Genomic DNA, 18,360 nt, shown 5'->3' with positions numbered 1-18,360 from the left:
AAAAAAAAAAAAAAAGTACTGAGCTAAAGCAGAAGATAGACACGAAAGAATAAATCATGTATGATTCCATTTATATAAAGTTCCAAAATAGGCAAATCTAACTGCTGTATATTATTTAGAGCTGCAAACTTAGATGATTAAACCATCAGGCAAAGCAAGGAAATGATTACCAAGTTAGGTTACAGAGTACCTCTGGGGAAAGGAGGGGGCTGTGGTTGCAAAGGGGCCAGCAGGGGTCTGCTGGGGGTGCTGGTACTTGTGTATTTCTTGACCAGGGTGAAGGATACATAGATGTCGACTTTACAATAGTTTGTTAAAATGCATATTTACGTTGTATATACTATTCTGAAAATGTGTTCTGTTTCTCAAGATCAGAAAATATCTAGAGAGATGATTCTGCCCTGGTCACAGATGAGAATTCCGAGATGAAAGTTTGTTTACAGAGAGACAAGAGAAAGTTTCTCTACTCTGAGCCAGTTGAGCCACATTCAGAGGGTCATGTTCAGTTCCAGATGTCACACAGGATAAATTTTATCCTGCCAGAAATTGGCTAGGTGCACTTGGACAAAACAGTTAAAAATTTCTGAGTCAATTTTATTGGTAAAATGATACAATGGTGCCTCTTGCACAAGAAGGTTGTGAGGATTCATTAAAATAGTGTAAATCCTTATCTAGGCACCTGATCCATGGTATGCTCAATAATGGTAATTTCTAGAAGAACAACCAGGATGGTGAAGACTATGAAAGCTCATATACTTGTGAAAAGCATAAATGCTCATATGAGAGAGGGGAGAAAGAAAAACTTAGCCGACACAAGATACTGCCTTAATTTATTTGCTTGGTTGTGCCTAGCCCAGATTGCAACAGAGGCAGAGAATGAGAATTTGTGGGTGGAAGTTAGAGGGGCAAATAGGAAGAACTTTCTAAGAATTTAAGCTGTCCTTCAATGGAAAAGGCTAAGAAATACTGCGTTTCTGGCGCCTGGAAGTGTTCCAAGGAGGTGCAAAGGTCTTTGTCAGTTGGGGGTGTAGGGAGATTTCTGCACTGAGGTGGAGGTCGGGCTTCACAAAGCCATCTTGCCTTTCCACTCTGAGGTTTCATTCTACTGTGAACTCTCACTCCCAGCTCAGGACTTCTCTCACCATGACCTCTTCCATCATTTCTTCAGTGGCTTTCATGGGGTTTTGTTTGTTTATACCAAGACCTTTAGTTAGAAATATATTTTACATCACAACCCAGTACACACATACACGCACAGACATAAAACTGAAACAAAAGGTTTAAGAAACTGTATTATCCTTACTATATGTAAAGCTTGTTAGCTGTTGTCAAGTCAGCCATTTCGGAAGTCGATCACCAGGCCTTTCTTCCTAGTCCACCTTAGACTGGAAGCTTTGCTGGTTCAGCATCATAGACCATGGAAGCCTCCAATGACTCATGGGTGGTGGCTGTGCTTGAGGTACGTTGGCTGGAATTGAACCCAGATCTCCCTCATGGAAGGTGAAAATTCTACCACTGAACCCCTGATGCCCCCGCAAGGAAAGCTACACACGAATATTTTCTATTGTGTGTGTGTGTGTGTGTTTATGTTTTTAAGCTGGCCACAACCTACTAAATTGATTTCATGACCCAGCGTGGTCTCAACCAACAGTTTGTAAAATTCTAGCCTAGAGAATTGGAAGCCTATGAGCTCACCACCATGGACCCTATCCTTCCCTTCCTAGCTCCAGCTTCTCTGAGACCCTCTCTTTGCCCTCCACATTTCCTTCTCCTCTACACTTTCCATCCCCTTTAGCTCAGGGGAGATCTTCTCTCTTCTCCTTACAACAGTCTGCAGATCCCCTTTCAATAATTTTATTCTGGTGAAGGGACCCTCCCTACCCGTTGCCATGGAGTTGATTCTGATTCAGAGACCCTGTAGGACAGAGTAGAACTGCTTCATAGGGTTTCCAAGGCTGTAAATCTTTTGGAAGCAGACTGCCACAACTTTCTCCCACGGAGCGGCTAGTAGGTTTGAACAACCGACCTTTCGGTTAGCAGCCGAGTGCTTATCCTCTGCGCCACCGGGGTTCATTAGGACCCTAGGGACCGCATTTTTGGGAAAGTAGAGAGCCTACAGTGTGTTGTCCCTCCCCAGAGTCACCAGCAGAGGGCAGTGCACAGTGGCCTATATTCTCATCCCTAGACTCAGGCTAGGAGCTGGAATCCACTACTCAAGATGTGGCTTTGAGTTGTCTCCTGCTGGGGAGGGGAGGCTGAGAGAGTTAGCAGCTATACCTAATATCACTGTAGTATGTTAGGGTTGTTTCCAGATACTTACTTTCAGTCCTGTCTAGTAAATTCCCCCAAGGTAGGAACGTGGAGTCAACCCTGACAACTCCCTCTTCCGCACCCCTCACTCAATGAGTTGTCAAGATCTAAAAACTTTATTTCCCCAAGAATTCTTCAACCCATCCCCCATCTCTAGATTTATGGCCACCATCCAAACTGGGGCCTTTCTTACCTCTCTCCTGATCTAACAACCACCTCCTTATCTGTCTCCCTGTCCCTACTCTTTTCCCTTTGTCACAATGCAAATTTTCTTCTAAACACAAACATTACCAAGTCACTCCCTGATTAAAACCCTTCAGTGGATAAGGTTGTTTCGTACAGCAAACTAGACCTCTCTGACCTGATCGTCTCCAACCCCATCCCTCTGCAGCTGCCCGTCCTAAGGATCTAGGCCTCCCTCTTTACCGTCCATCACCTCCAGACCGATTGGTGTTTCCATTCAAACCATGTTTCTTTTTCTCCTCACACTCATATCCCTGTTTATACTACCCTTTCCGTTCATCCAGTTATGACTTAACCCTGAAGACTCAACTCAGACATCACCTCCTTCTAGAAGCCTTTTCTGTCCTCCCTCCCAGGATACAACACACATCCTCCTACGGGCTCCCATCATACCCCATGCAGACCTCTCTGGCACTGCACTGAGCACAATGCATTATGACTGTCTGTTCTTCTGCGTCTCCTTCAGACAGTAATTTCCTTGATGACAAGACCAAGAATCAGTCTCATCCATCACTGTTCCCTTAGCCCTTAGCAGGGTCCATCCTCCCTCCGTGATATGCTAAAAAATTGGGTAAAAATGCTAACTGAAGCCTGTCCCTTTGCTGCTAAAATACCTTCATATGCTTCCTATTGTCCTTAGGATGAGAAGAAGGCCCTGAACTGAGTTTACCACAAGGTCCATCAAGACTTGACCTCCATCACCCTCTCCAGCCTCATGTATTCTCACTCCCTATCTCTCCCTCACCCTCACCTTACCAGCACGCAACAGTTCACATTGACCTTGCCTGCTGCCCTGAGTGTACCACACTTTCAGTCACCTCCAGGATTTGCACGTGCTTTTGCCTCCATCTGGAGGTCTTCCCTCCTTGCGTTCCTCAGCTTGTCCCTCTTCAAGTATCAACTTAAAAGTCACTTCTTCCAAGAAACTCTTCCTGACCCCCTCCCCACCTAACAAGGATAGCTGCTGTCTACTGTCTGTCCCCACACCACCCTTGATTTTCCCTCTAGTAGCACCTATTGACTTAATAGTAAATTGCTTGTTTCATGTCTTCTTGGCTAAATTCCATGGGAGTAGAAACCTGTTAGTCTTGTGCAATCTTCCATTCCTAGTGCCCAGAACATAATAGGCACCCAGTGATATTAAATAAATCAGGAAGTCGTGACTTTCAAACTCTTTTTGTCATCAGGCCATCTGGGGGATCTAAACAACTAGGAGAAGGACCATAGGATAGGACATGAGATGGGAGAAAAGCAACCACCTGCAGCCCTGGCCTCCAAACTACTCTAATGTGGAAACCGTTTTTACCAGGAAGAGAGTGAGGGGAAAAAATGGGACTGATTCTAAAGAGAAGTAGGTGTTTCGTCAGGACTGCCCTCTGGAGTCTTAGGGTATCACAGGCTCTTCAGGCCCCACCACATATGGTGCCAACTGCTAAGCCAGTGAAGAATGATTCCAAGTGGGGCTAGCAGTGACCCAGCAGGTAGAGGAGAAGATGGGAGAAAAGAGTTGAAAATGAGATTAGGGAATAGATTCACGTTGCATTCAGCCAGATGTCTTTACTCCTGTGACTGAGAGGTCTGTGGCAGGGTTCTGAGGAGGTGCAAACAAGGTGAAGAGTCACTGGTTCCCTGGAGGTCTGTGCTGGGATGGCTCTGGGTGAGGAGTGCGGCTGAGGAGAGACAGGCGTTCAGGGCAAGGGGCCTCAGTGCCGTCAGTTTATCACACAGGTGCCTTTCTCCTTGAAGGGATTCTGGTCTTCAGGGATGCCTTTGAGAAGAGGATCATTTCCTGCTTGGGCTTCCACAAAATCCTTGATTTCTTTTCCTGTCTTGGAAATCTGTGAGGAAACATAATATGGATACAGCCCTCATTTTTTCTCAGGATTCATGACACGGTGAGTCCCAAGAAGCCAGAGAGGACAAAGATGAAGGGGATAGGCAGGTGTGAGAGGGGTGTGAGTTCCTTGACCCTAACTCACAAAATCTGACTCTTACCTTAGTGAGGTGTTTTGCTATGCCCAGCCCAGAGCTGGGGCTGAACACGCTGAGCTTCCCAAGGCTCTGAGGCTCTCTCCTGTGCTCAGAAAAGTGTGGCATCTCCATGGGGTCAAGCCTCAGCCTCCTTCTTCTCCCTACCCCATCCCAGAGCACCTCCTGCTCCTTCTAGCACCCTGCAAAGGTTCCACCACTTCCTCCCTTATGCCCCAGATCCCATCAGGAACAGGAAGGGATGGAGAAGAGAGTGGGGAGGAAAAGAGGAGGCTCACCGGAGCTCTTGTGTTCCTCACTTCCTTCTTCAACTGCTCTACCTCCATCTTCAGTAGCTCCTTCTCGCTGAGATCCTGGGCCATCCTGCCTTAGAGAGACCTGATCCTGAAAGGATTCAGCAATGGGATTATAACTCCCTCAGCTCCCCCAGATCCCTCCTCTGCACTCTCCACACCCCAACTTGTATCTTCTTCCCTGCTATATCCCCCAGTTCAGGATCCTCATCACTCAACATATAGTCATTACATCCCGCCAGGTCTCACTGTGAAGAGTAGGAAGCATCTAGTCTAATGGAGGAGGAGGCATAATCTTTGCCCTTGACAACCTGTCTAAGGAGGAAACAGGAACCCAGAGCATAGAAAAGGAAGAGAGAAGAAATTTCTCTCAGTAAGGAAGATTTGGAAAGCAAAGTTAGTGTTCCATACAATGACTGGGGTAGAAGTTTTCTTTTTTGTCCCCAGGTCCTGGCAGGGGAGAGTATACCCTAGTGCTTAAGAGAATGGGCTCTGGAGCCTGCCAGACTCTAGTTGTGATCTCAGCTCCGGTGCCCCCTTCACTGTGTGGCCTTAAGCAAGTCACTCAACCTTCCTGAGTCTTACTTAGTTTTCCCATCTGCAAAATGGGTGTAATATAGTAATAGCAGCTATCACATGATTATTACAAACACTAAAAAAAAAAAATGCATATAACTATTTTAGTTCACTACCCGGCACATAACGAGCACTTAATACATTTATTATTATTATTATTACTGGTATTATTATTATCATCATTATTATTACAGAGTTATCACTAAGGCCTGCCTAGGGCCTAACCTCAAGACTACATCCCAGCCCAGTGCAACCTCAGCCCCTCTCACCTGCCAGGAAGGAGAGTGCACTTCCAAGCTACTTGTGCTGGACCCAGACAAGATGGTGTTTGAGCCTCCTAGCTCTTCCTCACCAGCCGAAAATCTTCAGATAAAGCAGATGGTCTGGAAGCCAAAGCTCTGATGCCTAAGCTGATCAGAGGCTCAAGGTTCTAAGCCCATCCACCACCTGAGCCCCCAAGCCCTCCCTGGCACCGGAGCAGAGATGCTGATGTCTTTCCCACTGTAAGCTAGGAAACAGAGGCCACCGCCAATCTTTCTGACTCTAGCCCATCTTTTTATCACCCTGCCCCCTGCATCAGCCACCACTGCCTTCAGTATGTCCCTGGTTCAGAGCCCCCACCCCTTGCCATCTAGTCAATTCCAACTCATGATGACCTTGTGTGTTATAGACTAAAACTGCTTCCTAGGGTTTCCTAAGCTATAATTTTTACAAAAGCAGATTGCCAGGACCTTCTCCCATGGTGCTGCTGGGTGGGTTCAAACCGTCAGCCTTTTGATTAATAGGCAAGTGCAAACTGCTTGCCCCACCCAGGGACCTGTCAGAGCCCCCACCAGCCCCATTTCCCCAAACCCTACCCTCCAGCTCTACAGGTTCCCCTCCTCCTGCCTTCACTCCTAAGCCCTCCCCTCTTCACCTCTGAGGCTATGCTGAGGTTGTTCTTCCCAATGAGGCAAGTCCTATACCAGCTCCTTATTTCCTTCATCCATGAAGCCTTCGTGTGCTCCTTTGGACGCCCGAAATATCACCTTACAAGGTTCTCTTAGCTCAGCCTTCATTCACTCATTCACTAAAGATGTACTCTCACCTACGCGCTGTGCCAGTTCACACTTGGGGCGGCGGTTGCCTCTAACGCCTATGTCCCTGCTGCTTTGCCGCCTCACCTCCCTCTGACCCCTGAGTGTGGGTCTCCCTTAGGACAGTCCCCAGCACAGGGCCCACATACTGGTCTTTCTCTTGTCTCCTCCTAGGGCCACTGGAGGGCTATGTCTTTTAATAGACACTGAGCAAAGGGACCCTCTCACACAGCAGGTGCCTTAAGGGACCAAGATGCAGCCTCTGGGTGGTGCAAACAGTTAACACGCCTGCTGCTAACTGAAAAGTTGGAGGTTTGAATCCTAAGGCACCTCAGAAGAAAGGTCTGGCGATCTACTTCTGAAAAATCAGCCACTGAGAACCCTATGGAACCCAGTTCTACACTGACACACAGGGGGTCGCCAGGAGTTGACTCAATGGCAACTGGTGGGAAAAAAGGTCGATGATGGGTTCTTTCATTCTCCTGCCTCCAGGATGACAGACTGGACACTGGGAGGGGAGAGGAGAAGGCCTGTGGCTCATCCTGGCCTTCACCATCCCCTGCACCAGGATCCAAGTCCCCTTCACAGCTGTGAAATCTTAGAATCTGAGACCAGGGCAGGACCCTGAAGGTCGTCAAGTCCAACTCCCTTATTAATGTGTGAAGTAGAGCCCATGCCTCCTAAGCCCAGCTCAGTGCTCTGTCCACTGCTGCTTCCTAAAATGGATACATTGATCTAGAATTTGAACTTAGTGCTTCTCACATTCAAGTCCTTCATGTTGTCTAATCTGAGTCTCACACTACATTTGGTCAATTTCGTCTTGTCCTGCCTTCGTTAAACACAGAGCACGTATAGCAGGTGATGCAGTGGTTAAGCACATGGCTGCTCACCAAAAGGTCAGTGGTTAGAGCCTACCAGCTGCTCCTCGGAAGAAAGACCGGGCGATCTGCTTTCATAAAGATCATAGCCTAGGAAACCCTATGGAACAATTCTGCTCTGTCCTATAGGGTCGCTCTGAGTCAGAATCAAATGGACTGCAATGGGTTTAACCCTTCAGAGGCTTGATAACATTTCTCAGGGACCCTCTTGGCGTGTCCTTCCTGTGCTAACCCTGATTCCTCTTGCTGCTGCATCATTGTTTTCCATTGGTGGGGCACTGCCACCCCAAGTTCCCCCCAGCATGACCCATCTCCATAGCCTATCCACCCTCCACACCCCCCTCCCCTGGTGAATCATCCTCTGGCTTCCCAAGGAAGCTCCCACCCTCTGCCCTTCCTCCCCCTTCCCTGAGTGGAAAATCCATCTCCACCCCCCATAGTAGGCCGGCCCCCTTCCTCCTCAGTCTCCCACCCCATCCCCCCAGCGTCTAGTTTCCTCTCCAGGACTAGGGAGCAATCACAGCTGCCCCGGCCTTGGTTTCCTCTGCTGGGAAGGATTGAGGGGCTGGGCCCCTAAAGGGGTCCCTGGCTTCCCCTTTCCTCTGGGCAGGGGACAGAGAAGCACAGGCCCAGGGAGCAGGGACTGACTTCCTCTTGTCCCAGAATGAGCCTCCCTGCCTTTTGCAAGCAGGTTTGGGTCTCTCACACAGAGGAAACCAAAAGCAGTCAGAGGGAGGGAAGCCAAAGCAACCAATCAAGGGCAGGGTGAAGCTCAAAACCAACGGGCTCCCCGGGGAGCAGCCAGAAGCTGGGGGCCATGGCGGAGCTGCAGCAGCTGCAGGAGTTTGAGATCCCCACAGGCCGGGAGGCTCTGCAGGGCAACCACAGCGCCCTGCTGCGGGTTGCCGATTACTGTGAGGACAACTATGTTCAGGTAGGTGGGGCAGGCACAGGCAAGGGCACCCCAGCCCTGCGAGGGGCCCCAGAGCCCATCCCCAGGGCTGGGCCATGGGAGCCAGCCTGACAGATGCCAGAGAGGGCTCAGCAGACATGCTGGGCTTGGTGTGAGAAACCTCCCAGGCCAGGCTTTGGTTTCATCCCCGCCCCCAAAACTCTAACCCTAACCCATGCCACCCAAGCTACCGCTGTGCCGCTTCTCCTTCCCAGAGCCTCAGAGAGGCCTGGGCCAGAGCTATTCCATCCTGGCATCCAGCCTCACCTGAGCTTCAGGTCCCTCTTACCCTCCCACTCAAACCCAGAGCACTGGTGGCACCATCATTCCCTTTGCAGGCTGGCTTTAAGAGATACTTCAGAACTTTCCAACTATGGTGGTGAACTTGAGATGGACAAGGGAAAGAAGGAGTGGAGTTCTTTCCCTGATACCTTGAGGGAGAGTTGAGAGACGTCAGACTCGGCTGGGGTAAAGAGGGGAGGGCTGACACAGAGGCAGGGGGATGGACAACATGACTTCTGAAGCTGACTACCAGCAAAAGATGAGGATGTGGAATTTTAGAAGTTTTTTAAAATTGTGTGATTGTCCCAGGACTGAGAACGTAGATTCCTGGATCTACTATTGAGCGCCTCTGTTATTTCATTGATTCTCATAACTGCCTAGTGAGGCAAGTATTATTTTTTCTATTTTATAGATGAAGAAAAAGCAGCTCAGGGAGGTAAGGTGACTTGTCCAAGGTCATACAGTGTGGAAGCAGCAGAGTTGGCATCAGCCCAGGCCTCCCTGACTTCTGAAGCCGAGCCCATTCCTCTCCATCATTCTCCCTCCCTGACGTGCTGTATGCCTTTAAGACACTTATTGGCCCTCTCTGTCCTCAGTTTCCTCTGCTCCCTTAAGAGTCACAGGCTTAATCTGTTACCAAAAAAAACAAAAAACAACAACAAACCAATCGCTGTCAAGTCATTTCCAACTCATGGCAACCCCATGTGTTGCACACTAGAACTGCACTCCATAGGATTTTTTGAGGCTGTGACTTTTTGGAAGTAGATCTCCAGGCCTTTCTTCTGAGGTGTCTCTGAGTGCTTAACCCTTTGTGTAACCTACCACTTGGACAAAATTTCATTTTTCTAACCTGGACTAACCCAACTGTGAGAAGAGGCACAGGGACCTCCTAGCACAGAATATGTTGGAAAAAAAGATCAAGTGCTTATGAGAAAATGGCAGATTAAAGAGAGCCAATACGAATAACATTTACAATGCTCTGTGCCCTTGCTCGGGGCCAGGCATGTTCCCTGCATTGCCTCAGTTAGTCCTCACCCTAGTTTTAGGAAGTAATGCCATCCTGTTTCACAAATGAGGAAGCTGAGATTTGCAAAGACCAAGTCACTTTCCCAAGGTCTCCAAGATAGTGGCAGAGCCTGATTTTGAACCCAGAAATCCAACTCCAGAGTCCACCTACCAAATCTCCAGCTGAAAATGCTACCCCAGGTATAATTTCAGTCTGTGTAGACAGTGAGTGACCGCCTTGTAGATGAGAGAACATAGGTTACACACCAGCTCTGTTCTCCCAGCCCTGAAAGATATGCTCCTACTATCAACAAGGAGTCCCTGTGTGGGGCGAATGGTTAACACGCTCAACACAAAGGTTGGAGGCTTGAGTCCACCCAGTGAAACCTCGGAAGAAAGGCCTACCAATCTACTCGTGAAAAATCACCCACTGAAAACCCTGTGGAGCACAGTTCTACTCTAACATACATGGGGTTGCCCGGAGACAAGTCAACTCCACGGTAACTGGTTTGGTTTTTGGTTTGGTTCCATTCTTTCAATACCTTCTGCAAATCTCAGCGTGTGTCTGGGTAGGCTTTTGTTTGCACACATGGTGTGCACACAGGGTTTGGGGTCACAAAGACCCGAGTCCCGTGTCCAGTTTTGCCATCTACCAACTACAAGACCTGTGGCAAGTTTCCCCTCTGTGATTCTTACACCTTCCTTAAGGGATGTCTACTTGGATTAATTGTGATAGTGTATTAAAGCATCTAGCCCAGTGCCTGTCCCTTAAGAAGGGCAGGATAAATGGCAGTTATTACCATTACCATTACTATCATTGTTATTAATTACAGAGCTCAAAGGCAAATTATGGATAATAAAACTCACTTGTAAAGAGGTAGAGCAGCCCTTGCAAAGACACCCAGGGCATGGGGAGCCCTGACCCAGGTTGGAATCCCAGGACTCCTACTTCCTTCATGTAGGACACTAACTGTTAGACCACACCACCAGTTAGCTCTCCAGGCCTCTCTGAGGATCTCTGTCTGGAGAGCAAATGCCTAGGAAAGCTTTGGATGACTTTTCAGAACTGCTCTTAATGAGGCCTGGTTCTCACAGCCTCTACCCCTTCACCCCCAACCAGGTGTCAGGAAACCCACAGGGAACAGGGCAAGCTGGCGTCAATTTCAGATCTGTGCTCAACAGAGACCTCAAGTCAGGGTCGACCAAGTTTACAGACAAGGTTATTTGCATATGAACAAGTAGTCAGCCTTGAAGATGGATCCCAGACCCTTCTCTGCCTAGACCTAACTTTGGGTCAAGACCAAAGCCAGGGGTCAGCGGGGGTCCAGGTTCTAGCCTCTCAGAGCTGGGCCCAAGCAGCTGCTTTTCCTGTTTGGGCTGACAATTCTACATGCTAGTCTGGGGAGTATGGGAGAATAGGGGCGTGCTAAGAAACCTAGGGGTGAGCTAAGAAAGCTCACCTATTAAAGGAAGACCCTGAACTAGAACAAGCTCTGCTATCCTATCTGGTTTTAACATGCTGGGCTGATTTTGAGGGGCCCTGAAGGCACAGTGGTTACACACTTGGCTGCTAACAGGTCGGCAGTTCAAACCTACCATCGGCTCTGTAGGAGAAAAATGCAGCAGTCTACTTCTGAAAAGATTTACAGCCTTAGAAACCCTATGAGGCATTTCTACTCTGTCCTACAGGATCACTATGAGTCAGAATCTACTTGAGGGCAATCTGTTTGGTGTTTTTTTTTGTTTGTTTGGGTTGATTTCTTTGCCTTTTTAAGGCTCTTGGTTACATATGCTGATGACATATAAATGGACATGCAAATGAGCATCTCTTCTGTTAGAAAAAGCAGCAGGAAGGGAAGCCTAGGGGAGAACCACAGGAGGGGCTGTCCACGAGGGGCTGGGCCTACCCCTTAGCCCCAGTCTGGCTCAGGCAGCATTGGAGACACCCAGGACCCTCCTCTGATAGTTCTAGGCCTGCTCTCCACTGACAAGTCCTGTAGGGCACCCGAGGGCCCCAGCAAAGAGACCCCAGTATGCAGCCTTGCCTGTCAGTCTGCTAGCCTTGCCCTCCTGCCCCTGGGGAAAAAGGTGCCTGTTAGAGGACAGCAATTCCATGACCCAAGCCTGGCTGAGATGAGGAATCAGCCTGAGGAACCAGAAGACCCAAGAAGTTTGGTCTTCAACCACTCCCTTGCCTAGCCCTCTACCACTGACTGGCAGTACAACTCCAGCCAGAGCTTGGCACGGTGCCTGACATGCAGTAGGAAGACGCCCAGGAAGTGCCTGGATTCTCATTCAGTCCATTAATTAATTCCCACACGCATATTTATTAAGTGTCTTTGTGTGTCAGGCACTATTCCAGGTCCTTAGGAAACAGAATAAAACCAGTAAGTTCCCTGTCCTCATGGCACTTACATTTTAGTGGGGAGAGAGAGGAATAGATAATAAAAGAGTAAAAAGAGAATTTCTGATAGTGCTAAGTGCCACAAATAAAAGAAAACAGGGTAACAATAGAGATTGAATACAGGGTGGGTGGGGGAAATTTTAAATAGGGTGGTGAAGGAAGGTGTCTCTGAGGAACTGGGATCTAATATAAGGATTCTAGAAAAAGGTATAGCAAGTGCAAAGGCCCTGAGGTAGAAACAATCTTAGCTTGTTCCAGTCACAATGGCCAGTGTGGCTAGACGGGAGTAAGTGAGAGGAGAAATTACTGAGGATGAGAGTAGAGAGAAAGGCAGGGGCCAGACTTTGTGGGGAGGCCATGGTTAGAAGTTTAGATTTTATTCTCAGTGTATTGGGAAGCTATTGGAGGGAATGAATGAAGACACTCCCCTCTAGGACTCAGTTTCCTTATCTGTAAAATGGACCAGATCATTGGTTCCCAAACACTAACCTATGGATTAGGGCTAAACAAGGAGCACAAGGGTCACCTGGGGAGCTTTTAAAGGCAGATTCCTTGGTCTCACTCCTAGGGGATTCTGGTTGGATCTGGGGAGGGAGCAGGTTCTTTGTTTTTAAGTTTAAGAATGTGCCCTCCATCCAGCTTTTTCTTCCTCTTCGCTTTCTTCTAGTCATCCCTTATCCCCTAACAGGACAGCTCGTTACTCAGTTCCCCAGAAAAGCGGCAGGGCCATCTCAACTCCATCCCCAGCCAGGCCATTTGAGAGGGGCTATCTTTCCTCCCATTGCACACATTCCCCAGGACTGCAGATTTGCTTTCCAAATGTCATTTAAATCCCTCTTGCTACAACATGATCCTTATGGAAACTACCTCAAACCTCTAAAGGCTGCTGCATCTTCCTCCCAATTCAGCCCCTGCCTTCCCTATGTCTCCTCCCACCCCATCGCACCCTGCCAAGGACCCAGGGAAATACGCTGGCCTCAGGCCAGGGCTGTGTGTGTTTCAGACCACAGACAAGCGGAAGGCACTGGAAGAGACCATGGCCTTCACCACCCAGGCACTGGCCAGTGTGGCCTACCAGGTGGGCAACCTGGCCGGCCACACTCTGCGCATGTTGGACCTGCAGGCAGCCGCGCTGCGCCAGGTGGAAGCCCGTGTCAGCACCCTGGGCCAGGTAAGGGGTACAGGAAGGCTTCCTGCATCAGCCCCTGGCTCTTCAGCCCCATTCGGACATTTTCTCCAGCAGAAGTCTCTCCCTGCCTTCCTCCATGGCCAAAGGCCTGACTACCACAGAAGGCTGACACTTCCCACGCTTTTGGAGCCCCCTTATCTCTGTGGCTTTGTGTTTGTGGTAGGTCTTGCTGTCCATCTGACTAGGAGCTCCTTGTTGTTATGTGCTGTCAAGTCGGTTCTGACTTACAGCGACCTGAAGGCAGGGTTTTTTCTTTCTGTGAATTGTACCCTGCAGTTAGAAAATTGGCTCTACCAATCACAGGGGCTGCACAGTACAGGAAAATGGTGAATGGACCCTGTTTCCATCTGAAGACAGTGACTTGAGAAATGTCCTAGAGCCCGTGTGCTTTCTTGGCAAGGACATCGTCAGCCCTGGAAGCACGGCCACCACCACACAGTGCCCCCCGCCCTTCTAGCATACACACCCTCCTCCTTCCTTCCTGGATCCTTGACCGAGGAATTGCCCCATTAAGTACACACACAGATCAGTTACACATTTGGCTCTGGCCTGTGCATCAGCCACATGTTCAGTGCGTGGGGCAAGCCTTCTCCTCTCACCCTACCAAACTAGAGTCCCTGCCCTCTCAATGCTGTTTCTCCACAGAACATCCCAAGAGGAAGTTCATTCATTCATTTGTCCCTTAAAGAAGAGATCTGATCCAGGAAGATCCTCTGCCACCTCCACTTCACCCCCTTCTTCTTCTGAGCCAGCCCGGTCCTCTAGTCTCTTCCCAGCTTCCCCAGGGATTTTATTTTCTCTTTTCCTCCTGTTCCTGCTCAGCTAATAATAACCTTCATTCCCTTCCACCAGGAAGTTGCTCCAAAGTGGCTCCATCCTCCCCTGCTACTCTTTTCCCAATTGCTCTGTAGCCTTGGGGACAAAGCTCACTCTCTCTCTGGAACTCACTGCCTCCCATGGTCCCTATCCCCACCCTAAAGTCTCTATTGGAAAGATGCCCCATTGCCACTCCCAACTCTGTCACGCAGATGGTGAACATGCACATGGAGAAGGTGGCGCGCAGGGAGATCGGCACCTTGGCTGCTGTCCAGCAGCTGCCCCCAGGCCAGAAGATCATCGCCCCTGACAGCCTGCCCCCTCTCACACCTTACTACAGGAAACCCCTCAATTTTGGCTGCCTGGATGACATTGGCCATGGGATCAAGGTAGAGAAAGGGGCCCCTCCTCTTTCCCCACATCCTCCCTCTCCTGTCTCCCTTCTCTCCAGCTGCCCAGGTCTCTTCCACATCCCTGTTCTTGTCCCAACCTGCAGCTCCTTTCTTTTCCCATTCTCTGAAGCCATTGCTCTGAGACTCCTTCCCCCTCCGCAAATTCTCTCATCTTCCCATGACCCCCTCCCTCCATCACTGGCCTTTACCCTGTATAAGACGATCTGCTCAGTGTGACATCCTGAGGCCCTCCTCCCCCGTCCACTGTGGGTGCTGGGTGTGAAGGGGAAGAGGGGCCTGGAAGGATGTCAGGGTGTGCATGAGAACGGCTTCCCAGCCACATGAGAACAGTAACTTCCTCTGTCTGGGGTTTGAGGTCACCGCACTGAGCAATCACCCCAGAGCTGCTGTGGGTGGGAAGGGGCAGGATGCAGCCACTCAAAGGGGATGTAGGAAAAGGTGAGCACACGACTCTGGCATTTTCTTTTCAGCCCATCTCCTGAGAGCTGGGAGAGGGCACATCCCCCCATTCCATTTTGTCAGTTCCCGTGTCCACAGTCCACCTTCGATGAGAACCTACACTCCTTCCTCCCCTCACCGTGCCTTCCCACCAGTAAGTTTCTAGTCTCCATTAAATTTTTTTATGCTTCAGCTCAAGTTCTTTTTGTCTTGTTCCTAGTGAAGCATAGCAAACAGAGAATATCATTCTCCGTGCACCCACCCTCAAAGAAGGGGAACCCCCATCAGTGACATGTGACATTTTACACTCCAAGTGTCCTAGTACCTGCTCCTCTCTGCCCTCAGTTCCCCAAAGCCAGTCCCACCGGTCTGCAGAAATGACAGCTGGGATACTTCTAAGTGTGCTGTGCCCCCTCCCCTCAGGAAGCTGGGGTGGGAGTCTAATCATAGTTCAGGACCACCAGGCCCGGCCTGCAGCTCCCTGGGCTCCGAGACGGTTTGAGGAGGGGGCAGGAGTGGTGGGCCCCGCTCAGCCCGCTGCGGTTCTGCAGAGGAAGTGGCCACCAGACCGTGTCTGCGCCCCGAGGTTTCTGTCGTCCAGGGCTGCAGCAGCTTGAGGCCCAGGGCCCAGGCCACGAGCGAGACCGGGGGGTAGTGGGCTGGAAAGTGGAAATGGGAACTTGCTGTCTCCTCTGAGTTCTCTTCACTCCCTCACCCGTTTCCTCTCTGGGATGAGGGTGGGGGCTAGGGGGCCCCCTGGGAAAAGAGGGCCCCCCCCCCCCCCCCCCCCCCCCCCCCCACCTCACAGGACCTGAGCACGCAACTGTCGCGGACCGGGACCCTGTCTCGCAAGAGCATCAAGGCGCCTGCCACACCAGCTTCCGCCACCCTGGGGTGAGGCTTCGCCGGGATCCAAACCAACGTGGCCCAGTCCTCTTCCGATCCTGACACTCCACTGCCGCATCTGCGCCCCAATGCCCGGCGCCAAACTTCCTCTCCCCCCCACCCACTGCACCCCTCCCTGCTCGCAGACGCCTCCCCCCTTCACAGTCCTTCCCTCCACCCCCAGGAGGCCGCCCCGGATCCCCGAGCCCGTGCATCTCCCGGTGATGCCCGACGGCCACCTCTCTGCCGCCTCGTCCGCCTCGTCCCTGACCTCGGCCGGGTGAGCCCTACCAGGCTGGGTGGTGGGTGCTTGAGAGGGGCCACCTGCCCATTGTCATGGTGACTAATGGGGTCGCGACCGCTCGGAACCGCCAGGGCAGAGTCAGGGAGCCGGGCAGTTGGGGGATGCCGAGTCCGAGAAAGCGCCCGCAATAGAGCCCAGCCCCTTTCTCTGGTCTTCAGCAGCGCCGAAGGGGTCGGTGGTGTCTCCACGACCAAGGGGCAGGCGGCCCCGCCACCCCCGCCCCTTCCCGGCTCCATGGCCCCACCCCCGCCAGCTGCCGACGTCTTCCTGCCGCCCCCTCCGCTGGAGGACCTGTCTCCGCCCCCACCCGGTAAGGAGCTCCACCCTCTCAACTCCCGAGTCACCTGCTCACCGGATACTCCTCCCCACCCTAGCCTTCTAGTATCAAACCTGGCCCGGTTCAGTGAGCGCTTCATCCTAAGCGGAGGTTAACAGGCGGGAAAGGAGGCCGAGGAAATAAACTTTATACTTGGCCCTCATCCATTTTTTCATTTAAACTTAACACCCTGAGAGGAGCTTTACCCTCCCATTTAGCAGATGAAGAAGCTGAGGCCAAGAGGTTGAGTGAAGTTACTTGCCCCAAGGGTCACTCAGCTAATAAGTGGCAGTCTGACTGCCTTGCACTGTTGATGTAATCTTTCAGTGTTTACTGAGCACCCACGACGTGCCTAGAGGCATTGTGGGAGGAACTGGGTGGGCAAGGACTAGAGGAAGATTATATAAAAATGAATGGATCCTCGGGTCCTACACTTGAGCAAGGAAGTTTCTTGGGGTGAGTGTAGCCTTTCTGCTTTCCCTCCTAGCTCCTGAGCTGCCCCCGCCGCTGGATCTGCCCCTGCCTCCACCCCTGGATGTAGATGAATTGGGTCTGCTGCCTCCACCGCCCCCAGGTTTTGGCCCTGATGACCCCAACTGGGTCCCTGCTGCATACTTGGAGAAAGGTACCTGAGACCCGGAACTGAAGGGCACCAGCCCCTGGGTGGCACTTCTGGCCTCTGCAGCCCTGACCCCCGTTCTTCACTGCCAAAAGGCATTCTCCCTGCCCCCACAAAGATTTGAGCCTGTCATCCACCAGCACATATTCTCTGATGCACTGAGCCAATGTTCACCTAGGAGCCTTCTCTGAATCAAACTGAGAGGGAGAGCCTGGTATGGAATATGAGCCGAGCTGGGGAGGGGTCCTGAGGGTGTAGGAGAAGACACCTCCTGCCCAGCTCCCTGCAGCTTCCTCCCCTAGATTGCTCCCTAGAACCCAACATTTGGGCCAGGGGCACATCTCACAGCACCCTCTCCTCCCACCTTGCAGTGGTGACACTGTACCCATACACTCGCCAGAAGGACAATGAACTCTCCTTCTCCGAGGGCACCATCATCTGTGTCACCCGCCGCTACTCCGATGGTTGGTGTGAGGGCGTCAGTTCAGATGGGACTGGATTCTTCCCTGGGAACTATGTGGAGCTGCTGACGACGGTGGGGGGCTCTCCAGGCCTGTGACCTAGGCTCTGCCATGCCAGCTTCGTAAGCCCCGGGTCAAAGCCAGCTCCACCATCTCAGCTGGACTAGGCCTGCCCACCTTTTGGGCTATGAGATGTGTTCTGTGCCCTCATGGAAAAGGGTCCCGGGGGGTAGAGAGAGGAGATACCCAGAGACCTGCTACCGATGAGAAAGAACTGGAAGCCAAGGAGTTTTCACGATCTTGTCTGCAGAGATCAAGCAGGCAGGATTTCCAGCGGCAAGTGCCAAGTCTGAATAAAGCCTTGATTGACCTCCTGATGGTTGCCCCAAAAGGCTGCGATCCAGAAAGAGGAGGCATTTAAGCCATCCCAGTTCTACAAGCGTCTGCTAATTATTGAGCCTCCTTCAGCTGCCCCTAGCAGCAATGGTTCTCCCACCTCACCCTCCTCAGTCCTCATTAAGTCCTCTCTCCACTTAACCTCCATGCCCCTCTGCAGTGGTCACCTGCACCTTGTTCTTTTGCTTTGTGGCTTGCTGTGCCTTAGGTGTTGTCTTGGATCCTTCAGCTGGACACTCCCCCGAGAATGGGACCACCTCCCTCACCTTAAGGGGGCTCTGTGCGAAGAGACCACCTTCACCCTCACCCCTTAGACTGCGGCGCAAGAGATCTCAGTCACCTCTTCCTCCTTCACCTCCTTTATAGCTCTGAACACCAAAGAGGAGGGAGAAGCTTGGGTTTCGCTGGTTCTGCTTAAAAACATCATGGCTTTCTGTTCCATACGGGAGAAGGGGTGCGGAGGGCGTAGCCCACGGGGGCGACTTCGGTAAAGTCCCTAGTCTCTTGCTGCATAG

The 18,360-nt window shown here is 51.1% G+C and overlaps 2 protein-coding genes across 3 annotated transcripts; one reads left to right on the top strand and one right to left on the bottom strand.

Annotated features, from left to right (window-relative positions):
- Positions 1–3,609: 3,609 nt before the first annotated feature.
- Positions 3,610–6,232, bottom strand: GNGT2 (G protein subunit gamma transducin 2). The gene is made up of 3 exons (XM_023732788.1): positions 5,681–6,232; positions 4,821–4,926; positions 3,610–4,391 (listed from the first exon to the last, which is right to left on the bottom strand). Exons 2-3 carry the CDS (start codon positions 4,902–4,904, stop codon positions 4,266–4,268), a joined length of 210 nt encoding a protein of 69 aa, XP_023588556.1. The 5' UTR covers positions 4,905–4,926; positions 5,681–6,232; the 3' UTR covers positions 3,610–4,265.
- A 1,686-nt stretch (positions 6,233–7,918) lies between these two features.
- On the top strand, positions 7,919–17,581 carry ABI3 (ABI family member 3). 2 transcript variants are annotated; one of them, XM_023732784.1, is made up of 8 exons: positions 7,919–8,299; positions 13,012–13,161; positions 14,226–14,402; positions 15,673–15,758; positions 15,934–16,029; positions 16,212–16,363; positions 16,857–16,994; positions 17,360–17,581. In XM_023732784.1, the coding sequence occupies exons 1-8, from the start codon at positions 8,183–8,185 to the stop codon at positions 17,545–17,547; spliced, it is 1,104 nt and encodes a 367-aa protein (XP_023588552.1). In that variant the 5' UTR covers positions 7,919–8,182; the 3' UTR covers positions 17,548–17,581. The 2 variants fall into 2 exon arrangements, with proteins under 2 accessions (XP_023588552.1, XP_004378171.1); XM_004378114.2 differs by having other exon boundaries at positions 13,012–13,179.
- The last annotated feature ends 779 nt before the right edge of the window (positions 17,582–18,360 follow it).

The sequence above is a fragment of the Trichechus manatus genome, unplaced genomic scaffold (assembly GCF_000243295.1).
Source record: "Trichechus manatus latirostris isolate Lorelei unplaced genomic scaffold, TriManLat1.0 scaffold00054, whole genome shotgun sequence".
Lineage (NCBI taxonomy): Eukaryota > Metazoa > Chordata > Mammalia > Sirenia > Trichechidae > Trichechus > Trichechus manatus.
Note: the sequence above shows the minus strand (reverse complement) of the source record. Positions and strands in the feature narration are given on the sequence as shown.